This window comes from Cornus florida, unplaced genomic scaffold, assembly GCF_030987335.1.
Source record: "Cornus florida cultivar Cherokee Brave unplaced genomic scaffold, ASM3098733v1 CherokeeBrave_3.0.0_Hap2_Chr01, whole genome shotgun sequence".
In the NCBI taxonomy this organism is placed as follows: domain Eukaryota; kingdom Viridiplantae; phylum Streptophyta; class Magnoliopsida; order Cornales; family Cornaceae; genus Cornus; species Cornus florida.
The window spans coordinates 116,912,961-116,924,577 of NW_026775571.1; the positions used below are offsets into that span (position 1 = coordinate 116,912,961).

At 32.3% G+C, this 11,617-nt stretch overlaps 1 protein-coding gene across 2 annotated transcripts; it reads left to right on the forward strand.

Moving 5' to 3' along the window:
* The first annotated feature begins 8,399 nt into the window (after positions 1 to 8,399).
* LOC132316513 (E3 ubiquitin-protein ligase RMA1H1-like) lies at positions 8,400 to 11,617 on the forward strand. Of its 2 annotated transcripts, XM_059814989.1 has the most exons (3): positions 8,400 to 8,554; positions 8,853 to 9,104; positions 10,480 to 11,617. In XM_059814989.1, the coding sequence occupies exons 2-3, from the start codon at positions 9,065 to 9,067 to the stop codon at positions 11,205 to 11,207; spliced, it is 768 nt and encodes a 255-aa protein (XP_059670972.1). In that variant the 5' UTR covers positions 8,400 to 8,554; positions 8,853 to 9,064; the 3' UTR covers positions 11,208 to 11,617. The 2 variants fall into 2 exon arrangements, with proteins under 2 accessions (XP_059670972.1, XP_059670977.1); XM_059814994.1 differs by lacking the exon at positions 8,853 to 9,104 and having other exon boundaries at positions 8,401 to 8,554.

Genomic DNA, 11,617 nt, shown 5'->3' on the forward strand with positions numbered 1-11,617 from the left:
CAATTTAGGTGAAATTTGAGTCTAAACTCAATGGCTCGAAGTCATCTTTCCAATGCCACTGGCCTTGTGTAAAAATTCCAACTACACAAATAGTTATAGTAGTTTTAGTGCAAGCTGGTCTGAAATTTTCAAGGCTGAAAATAGCTTCTTTTGAGATATCCATCTTTCTAGCACCTAGGACTTTGATGAATGATTCAATTAAGTTCAAGGTCTGTTTCTAAGAGTCTAGGGACATATGAAGATGATAAATTTCAAGTGCATTGTGTCCTAGAGTCATTTACCAAATTTTGGCAACAAAGGCTTTAAAGATGAAAAATTAATTCAATGCCTTTTTCTTTTCTTTTTAGAGACCAAAATAAATATAATGATTAATGTGCATGGTCCTAGAATTTCTAGCTCAAAAAATGAGTTCTTTCAAAGCTTATCAAGCTTGACTAACTCTTTCTTAGCAAAGATTTCGTATGACAATTTATATAAATGAAGTTCATAGTCTATTGCTAATGGTCATAGGAGCATATGAATGATATATGATATGCATGGTCCTATAATTTTGAGCTTCAAAAAACATTCAAATATACTTTGACATTGAATCTTAAGCTCTCACCGTCCTATCCACCATTTTCTTCATTCTTTGACCATGATCGTTTAGGCTTGATGAAGACTTGCTTTCTTTCTTTGAAATGGTTTGTGTGATCTTTGAAGTCTGAGTTTTTCTTTGATTTCTTGCAATTTTGATGCTTTCTTGAATCCATTGCTTGAATGTTTGGAATGCTTTGGAATGCTTGGAATGGATCTTTTAGCTCATCATTGAGGATTGAATGTTAATCAACTATATATCACTCAATGAAAATATTATTACATAAACATCATTAATGGTTTGTAATCATCAAAATATAAGATTGACCTTTAGATAAAATCCTTAGGACAACATGATTATGTAGGCTGGTGAGCATCCTATAGTGTGTACTTATATCTATATGAACTACTTTAGTTATTGTTGAGCTATCTAGGATGTATCTGCGTATCGGGTTTATGTACGGATTGTAGTAGATTGGAACTTGCATGTGGGCCTGACCCACTCCTATTTTTCAGGTATTCGCCAGTACCAGGCTTAGAGGTTGATCGTGTTGATGCAGATACAGACACTCATTCTTCCGGTTACATAGGATTTCCTTTTTATTTTGGTTTTGGTTTTTAAACTCTGTAAATTTATTTAAAGATTTGGAATTAGAGGTCCACTAGGTGGATTCCCGAGTTATATGGATTTAAATTATATTAATTTATTATTTAAGGTTCAAGGATTTTCATTTTAGTTTTCTTTCAGCGAATTATTCTTTTATTATTAATCAAGTTTTTTTTTTCCTGCTTGTTTACATATTGATTGTCTGATATCCCTCGAACCTGTATTTGGACTTGATCACCCGTGGCTCTAGAATCGAGGGGTATCACACATCGTCTGATTACTGACAATTCTGACTTTCTTCATGAGATGTAGGTAAGAACCTTCCATCTATAGTTCTGAACCTCTGGACTTCTGTCATGGTCAAGTTGTCTTTTTCTATTTCAAGCTTTCTTTAGGTTTCCAAGCCTGACTTGTTTTGTACTTGAGACATTGGGATTCACAGCCGTTCTTTATTTGAATTACACCAAATATTCTTTAAGTGACTATGGCCCGAAAAGATATTATATCCATCCTAATCTAAGCTTGTCTATCATTTAGGTGTACCCTTGATCGATCACCGGTAGAGACTGTTGACCATGGTTGGTTGAGAGATTTTTGATGAGCGCTGAAAAGTACACTTTTAAACCCCTTAAGCTTGAGTGTTCTAGGACCTTTATCTATCTTATTTACCCGTTTAAGTACTTATTTGTGTTTTTGTCTATTTCAGGTCAATAATGTTAAAATGGGCTAAAAATGGATTCTTAAGGCCTTTTTGGAGTCAAACTAAGTCTTAGTGATGATCCGGAGCAAAAAGAGGCTGATTTGGAGCAAAAGGAGGCCAATGCTGAAAAACTGCCAAGTTAGATCGATCCAACTTTTTTTCTGATCGATCCAACTTTTTCTCTAATCGATTGAACATTGTTGGCAGCGAGCTGTCTTATTCCGTGCGCGCCCAAAAGTCCACCTATCATATAGTACGGGATTAGATATTTTTGGGACTATATTCCTGACTTAGTGACAAAGAAAAGGACCTTCTATATAAAGGGAAGAGACCCATTTGTAAATAAGCTTTTTATCTTTTTATTTTTACATTGTAATTTTTATTTCTCTCTAGCAAAGTTAGAGATTAGGGTTAGAAGAAAAGAGGGAAGTGGAGGCACATCTCAAGAACCCATCTCTAGACCCACTCTCTCTCCATCTCTAGAGCTTCAAAGAAAAAGAAGAAGGAGATGAAGAAGAAGATGGAGCCATATTTAGAGCTTGATTTTATGACCACATCCACCTCTTCCATGATTGGCTAGATCTACACTTAGGGCTTGGATGAGCCCTAAGTCTTGTGTAATCTAAACCCTTGTATTTCTATTTTTTTGGGGATTTATATATATATTGTTGTGATCAGTGCTCTAGCCTTGTGAATTTCATGAATCTTGGTATATTTCTATGATTTCTATGGTTTAATTCTTCCTATTAATTTTCTAATTTATTTACATGTCTATGTGTGATTAAATTAGGAATTATTTCTTACATGATTCATATGGATTAATTATTTCTATTGATTCTCTATTTGATTACATGTTGTCTTATGTGTGATTATTTGGGAATTAATCTCTACACTAGTTTTTCTATATTAATTGCATGTCTATGTGTGGTTGATTGAAAATCTAGTGATGGCTAAGCATGGGATTTCATTGAATGGGTTTGTCAATTAATTTGATGGTTTATACTTATGCTTGATGAGTTGTTCTACAATTTAATTCATGCTTGTAGGTAGGTAGACAATCTATGCAATATTCCATGGCTTATTATTGCAAATTTCATGATTCTCTAGATTGATGTGTGCTACAATTGTTGCTACTTAGATGGGTCATGCTTAAAATTGATGGGTTGTGCTACACTTAGTTTAGGTAGACAATTCATACATAAATTAGATGGTTCATGCTTAATATTACAAATTCCATGATTCTCTAGATTGATGTGTGCTACAATTGTTGCTACTTAGATAGGTCATGCTTAAAATTGATGGGTTGTGCTACACTTAGTTTAGGTAGACAATTCATACATAAATTAGATGGTCCATGCTTAATATTGCAATTGGTAATCGCATTTTGTTCACAACAATGTATTCCCCATTAATGGAAAGCAAGTGGTTAATTACATGAGCTTAGTGGTAATTCCAACACCCTAAGACCTCTTTTCATATCTCGTAAATCCTTATCTCTAACTAGTTTACTTTACTTGCATTTTAATTTCATTGCACCTTAGTTTAATCAAACTAATCTCTCTCTTTGCAATCTTGTGATACATTAGAGTTGAAGTTAAATTCCAACACGTATAATCCCTTAGAACAATCCCTACTCACTCTTGCTACTTTAGTAGTAGTGTTGGTAATGGTTTTTATAAATTTAAACTTGACCCGAAAGGCTTTTCTTGAACCACACATTCACTACATCAATTTGGCGTGTAGGAACGGCTTTAGTCGTCAATTTTCTTAGGTCATAATGACTGAGACTCTTGATCATGACCATAGAAAATCTTAGGTCATGATGGTTGAGAAACTTTCTTCAGCCTAATGGTCGATGGACCTCCATCAGCCTAGTGATCGATGGGACCTCCATCAGTCTAATGGTCGATGGAACCTCCGTCAGCCTAGTGATTGATGGAACCTTCGTCAGCCTACTGATCGATGGGACCTCCATCAGCCATACCTCCGTTAGTCTAATGGTCAATGGAACCTCCGTCATTGTTAGCCATGAGCTCAACACCTTATCTCAGTTCTAATGACCTTAAATCTAGACCTTAATTCCGACCACCATGATTAAAAATTAATTGTTCCCCTCGACGATCATGGGCTGATCCATAGTTCAGATCTCGGGTTGTTCGACCACGTGGCATGATTACTTTGAATAATATTTTAGGTGTTAACAATTGTTAAGAGTTAGTGATTTAGGACTCTTGTGCTGAATTTAATTAATTTGTTTGAGAGGGGTGATAAATTCCATTACATTATATTATGGTAACATCATATGGTGGGATTCACTATCACATTCACGCAAATAAAATTCGATCTTTAAATCATTATTCTATTACTAATAATGTACATCTTTTACTTATTTTATTTTTAAAATTTTTTATTTGGAACAATTGTGGTATTGGACCTCTTAGGTATCTAAAATTCGGCCCTTAAATCATTATTTTATTGCTATTCATGTCCGTCTTATATATAATAAGCCTTTTTTTAAAAAAAATTATGTCCATCTTTATTAATATTTTTTTGAAACAATTGTGATATCGGACCTCTTTGAGCACCTAATAATTTACCATTAGGCACATGTAGTCCCGTCTCATCGAGTAGATTACTAGGAAAATCATGTCCAACGATCTTCCATTTATAAGTACTTTGCTTAGTGGAGTAATTCAATACATACATACATGATACATATATTTATATATACACACATACACGCACTAATAAAAACGCATCTGTAATGCACATGAGTGACAAATCAATGTAAAACACACTGCACTCAGTATAAATACAAAGATAAATTTAATCGTTAAAAAAATAAATTTAGGATTGAAAAAAAAAAGAACTTAAAAAACTAAATATAAATAAAAAAAATTAATTATTACTATTATGTTTTGATTGTTATAACTTATAGGTTTCTAAAGAGTTCAAAATTTACTGTAACTCTTGTACAAAAATAATAAGTAAACCTAAAGAGTCCAAAATATAACTAAAGAATAAAAAATAAAAAAAAAGATTAGAAACAAATAATAAATATAACTAATGATGATTTGAAATTATTGACACGGCTTGTACTTTTAATAATAGTATATATATATATATATATATATATATATATTTCTCTTTTTGATATGTGAATGAATTTAAAAACCTAGATTGTATTGATTTGAAAATATAGATTGAATTAGTTGTACGTACTTCTAATACTCTTGATTAATAACAACAGATTATAACTTTTTATTTTATTTATTTATTTATTTTTTTCTCGAGTTTCAAAATCTTGACCTATATGTCAAAGGATTAGGAGATATTGATGGAATGTTGATCCAAAGTTTTGCTACTTATTAAAATAGTTTTGACTAATTAAATTTCTGAGAGAGACGCATGACACAAACATTTTCTAGAACTTTATTTATTTGGAAATGAGTTTTTAAATCAAAATAAAAAACAAAAAAGAAGTTATATCATGAGCTTCGCAAGCACCAGGTACATCCAACTCTTGATTAAAATCAAACAAAACGTTTTAATCAACGTCTTCTAGATTGTTTGATCGAAATGGACCCCATCAAACGATCTTTAGATCATTTGTTGTTGGTCCTCTGATGGCAATGTGTTGTGAATTCATGCACAAGGATTAGATGAATATCATGAATTCAAGGTGAGTTCGTAAAACAATGTGCAATTCATTACCCCACAATAAATTATTAAATGCTGTCGTCCCCTCCAAGGCCGCCGGATTGATGATCATTGAACCCGTCGGACTTCAATTGGTTAGGGCTCAGAACCGGATGTACTCACTCATACCCACCATTAACGGTCAATTAAGTCGTTAATTACGGTTATGAATTTCTGTTTAAGATTGGGCTGGTCCCTTGCTCCCTTTATTGCGCCCTTGTCGTCCCTCTTCTTGGGCTTGTGATGGCCTAAGGCCCAAAATGTATTTTCTTCACATGTATATCAGTCGTTTAACCTTTTGAAAAAAAAAAAAAAAAAAAAAAACAAACAATTTATTACATGTTTCAAGATTATTAGACTTTTTTTTTACATGAAATTACTTAGTCTCTAGCTATGTATATAATTGTGATTATTTTAGATCATATAATATATATATATATATATTTTAATATTATCTGGTGTTTACATATACTTGTGAAATTATGATTGATCAGAATTAGATAATTAAATAGTTCCACCAATTATTACATAATACTTAAATAAAAATTTAAAGGGTAAATTGCATTAAACCCCCATTTCTATTTGCGTTTTGCACTAAATCATCTTCTTCTTCTTTTTCTTTTTTTGCCAAAAATCCTCTCAACTATCCTAGGTTGACTTTGCAAATATTAGTAGGGAATTGAAATATAGTATGGGTTAAATAGTTCTAGAATAATGTAATGACGATAGTCAAGTTCACGTTAGTCACATGAAATGAATATATTTTTTATAGAAAAAAATATTTTTGAAAATAAAAAAATAAAAAGAAAAACAAGTAGGCATAAATAAAATAAAGTAAAAGGAAAAATATTTAGGAATTATTTCTCGTAGTGGTAGAAGATGACTCCCTTTAACAAATATGTATAAAATGAATAATGATTGATCAGAATTAGATAATTAAATGGTTCCACCAATTACTACATAATACTTAAATAAAAATTTAAAGGGTAAATTGCATTAAATCCCCTTTTCTATTTGTGTTTTGCACTAAATCATCTTTTTATTCTTTTCTTTTTTGCCAAAAATCCCCTCAACTATCCTTCGCTGACTTCGCAAATATTAGTAGGGAACACAAATATAGTATGGGTTAAATAGTTCTAGAATAATGTCATGATGATAGTCAAGTTCACATTAGTCACATGAAAAGAATACATTTTTTATAGAAAAAAAATATTTTGAAAATAAAAAAATAAGAAGAAAAACATGCATGCATAAATAAAATAAAGTAAAAGAAAAAATATTTAGGAATTATTTCTCGTAGTGGTAGAAAATGACTCCCTTTAACAAATATGTACAAAATGAATTATGATTGATCAGAATTATATAATTAAATGGTTCCACCAATTACTACATAATACTTAAATAAAAATTTAAAGGGTAAATTGCATTAAACCCCCTTTTCTATTTGCGTTTTGCACTAAATCATCTTATTCTCTTTTTTATTTTTTTGCCAAAAATCCCCTCAACTATCCTGGGCTGACTTCACAAATATTTGTAGGGAACTGAGATATAGTATGGGTTAAATAGTTTTAGAATAATGTCATAACGCTAGTCAAGTTCACATTAGTCACATGAAAGGAATATATTTTTTATAGAAAAGAAATATTTTTGAAAATAAAAAAATAAGAAGAAAAACATGTAGGCATAAATAAAATAAAGTAAAAGGAAAAATATTTAGGAATTATTTCTCGTAGTGGTAGAAGATGACTCCCTTTAACAAATATGTATAAAATGAATTATGATTTATCAGAATTATATAATTAAATGGTTCCAACAATTACTACATAATACTTCAATAAAAATTTAAAAGGTAAATTGCATTGAACCCCCTTTTCTATTTGCGTTTTGCACTAAATCATCTTCTTCTTCTTTTCTTTTTTGCCTAAAATCCCCTCAACTATCCTGGGTTGACTTAGCAAATCTTAGTAGGAACTGAAATATAGAATGAGTTAAATAGTTCTAGAATAATGTCACGAGGCTAGTCAAGTTCACATTAGTCACATGAAACGAATATGTTTTTTTATAGAAAAAAAAATATTTTTGAAAATAAAAAATAAGAAGAAAAACATGTAGGCATACATAAAATAAAGTAAAAAGAAAAATATTTAGGAATTATTTCTCGTAGTGGTAAAAGATGACTCAATTTAACAAATATGTATAAAATGAAAATCAATAAAAACCAAAGAAATGAATACATAATATAATTCTCAAAAATAATAACAGATAAATTTCAAGGAAAACTCATATTTATTCAGGTTTGAAAGTTAAAAATGAAAATATAGTATAAATAATATTTAATGGTACATGTTATCTAAACCATTATTTTATGATACATATTATATATAATAATAATATATAAATATATATATATATATAATTGGTAAATAAAAGAAACTGAGTAAAAAAAAGAATACGTGCCCAGGAATGGTGAAGGATATGCTACTAAAAGTGATAATGAAGTAGATATATACAAGAGGGTTTATATGAAGTAGGTACAATGACATTTTGGTTTTATATATATATATATATATATATAAACTCAATATCCAAAAAATAATACTAATATAGCGCAAATAAAAAAAATAAAAAAAAGAGTTCACTCAAATCTAAATAAAACTGATATATTTCCGTTGAGTTCTGATTGATCGAGCGTGGTGAAAATTTCTCTACCCATCTATTCCACGCAAGCGACATATGACCCGAATCATGTCAGCAATTTTGGATTTGCCGCTTCCTAATCAGACACCTTCCCTCGGTTCGCTTATAAAACCCCACCCGTCCCACAAACCTCTAAGCCACCAGTCTACCACCACCAAACGTCGCCTGCTCTCTCTCTCTCTCTCTCTCTCTCTCTCTCTATATATATATATTAATAATATCTACACCGAAGCTCCGAATAATAACAGAATCGATCTCCATCTTTCGCTACTTAGGTATGTGTTCTCTCTCGCTTGATATGCAACTCTTTCATATTCAACTTTTTTCAATTCAAAATCGAATTTTTTTATTTTGTTTTTGTGTATATCTGTATGTGGTTAGCAAATTGATCTGACGTTTGATATTGCACTGGAAGTGGACGAGAATCTAATTATTTAATTTTGCAAAAATTAAGCTTCTTTCTCTGTATCTCCCATATCTGTGGTCCTCTGTAGCTTTGCATGCTTTAAATCTTCCTAAAGTTTCATTTCTCCTTTAACTTCGTTTACCATCTGTCTTTTGTTTGGTTTCCAGGAAAATTGAGGGCCCGAGACAAAAGAAAATTAGTCTACGATAAAATTACTTAAACAAAAAATAATTTTTTTTTGTATGTTTTCGCTTTTAATTATGTCTAAATGTTTCCTGGAAGGTTTTGATATTTTTGCTATCTACCTTACTTCTCTTTTAAATGATAAATAAAATTAATAAATAGTGGAACATACACTTCATGGACCAACCACAGGTTGATGCAAGTAAAAGAGTCCCATATCAATTTTTTTTTGAAAGGTGAGTCCCATATCATTTTGGCAACATAAATATATGGAGAAAATAAGAAGCTTCACCAGATAGTCTTAAAAAATGTGTAAAATATTGATAGACTTATTATTTCCCCCCTTTTAAGATCATCTTTGATGGAACTGGGATCCCCTCTTATGGAGCTTCATCCTGTGCCGCTGTCTTATGCTATTCGTTGTTTATGCAACAACTCAGATCACTCATACAACAACTCCACATCGCTTATGTAACAACTTCGTATCATTTACATCACTTATACAACAACCATATTTTATCGCTTGTGCAACAGCTACTTTGTTAAGTATATGTTGCACTAGCAATTTAACTGGAGCACAAGACGGCGGCATAGGAGGGGATCCGGGTTCATCTTTGATGTCCATGTGAATAAATTGTTGTCAAATTAACTTTCGTTCTGTTTAATCCTTCGCAACCTGAGATTGTATTAGCTACTAACTAGATGTATATATTTGTAACCGCTGAAATGAGAAGTACAAGACTGTGCATGGAGGAAAAGAAAAGGAGCAGTGAGAAGCTTAAATAATCATTTTCTAAATTAAGAAGAAAAAAAACAACAAGAGCTATGTTGTGTTTAATGGTCTAGATATGGTTGTTATATCTCATTCAATGAGAAGCATAGACTTGAATTCTGATTGATCTATTTAAATTTATAGAATACATTAAATTTCCGTCCTACCTTATTAAATTTTTAGTTGGGTAAGTTGTTGAACTTTGCTTGGAAGCTTCGGATTACATATATTTATCTATATACACATATTTTGATTTTTTATTTTTTATTTTTTTATATTTGGTTTCATGCTTAACCCAAGTCTAATCTGCAACATTTTTCGCTCAGTATTAAAGTGATGCACTAATGCAATATTATTACGTTACTCGTTTTGAGACATTTCATATGGAAAAATGATTTTGTAATCTAATAAAAATTGCAAAAACATTGTGGGAACCTGGACCCCATACACAAATACTATTGGTACTTGTCATTATTTATCTACCCAACGATTTGTTCCATTCAATTATTTTGTTTCCTGTATTCATTTGACATATTAGGCAAATTATCTGTCGGTGCTTTTGGCCACAAATCAAGCAAAATAAATTATATAACGTTCTGTGCTTTTTGATTTCTCTGACTTCCAAAATCGAAACCCATAAAAATTATATATTCCGACAATTGGTAGCGTATTTTTTGTGATCATTGAGTTTGTTTAAGGATGTTCTGGTGCTCAGATGAACTACCAAGTTTAATTTCATACAAATAATTGAGGTTGTCTCACTGTCTTACGTACATTATTATGTAGTTATGAAATCAATTCTCAAGCACTCACCTTCCTACTCATTTATTGTGTTACAGAATTAGAGGAGTGTAGCTACATTAAACTGTGCGGACAGAAGAGCATGGCTCTTGACCATTACTTAGCCAAGGAATGGAAGTCCATATCAGCTGCAGCCTCAGACTTGGACAATAGTCCTGGCTGCTTCGATTGCAACATATGCTTGGACTTTGCACATGACCCTGTGGTTACCCTATGTGGCCACCTCTACTGTTGGCCTTGCATCTACAAATGGTTCTACTTCCAGAGTGATTCCCTTGCTTCAGAAGGGCACCCACAGTGCCCGGTTTGCAAAGCTGAAATATCCCACAATACGGTTGTCCCCCTCTATGGCCGTGGCCAAACCCCGCCTGAAGCTGAACTCGACGCCAAGGCATCCCCTGTGGAGGTGGCTATACCCCCAAGGCCACCTGCTTGTGGTACCAAAATTCTGACCTCTATGTCTCAACATAGTCAGCAGCTTGAATATCATAATCCTTATCAGAATCAACAATACTCCGCTCATCCTTACAGCACTTACGAAGAAGATTCTGCACCATCACCATATAATCTTGGGATGTATGGAGAAATGGTTTATGCGAGGGTGTTTGGGAACTCGCAGAGCTTGTATACATATCCGAATTCGTATCAATTGGAGGGGAGTAGAAGCCCAAGGTTGAGAAGGCAGGAGATGCAGGCTGCCAGGTCTCTAAACAGAATTTCAATTTTCCTCCTTTGTTGCTTTCTTCTGTGCCTTCTCCTTTTTTAATTGCGGATTAGGTCTTTCTTCCTCCCTTTTTTGTACCCTGTAAAATATAATGTACTGTAAGGATCATGAACAACAAACTTATAGATGACGTTAGATGATATTATAAATTTTGTGAGCACGTTTCTTAACAAATGCAACTACATTTGTTGGATATGGTTCATATCCAACAAATGTGTGTGGTTACGCTCTCTTAGGCTATCGGTATGGACATGCCAGTTTAGTTAGGAAATGATCATGGTTTGGGGCTAGCCAAATGGTGTACTCCACACAAAAAAATGTTTGCAGATATGTTGACTGTGGTTAGTCTGCTACTCCATTTTTCGATTGTAAACTTTTTCGACTCATCTTCATTGTATGTAAATTTGTTCTCCTCTGTTTTCAATAGTGTCATTTTAGTGTGCCTTGCATTA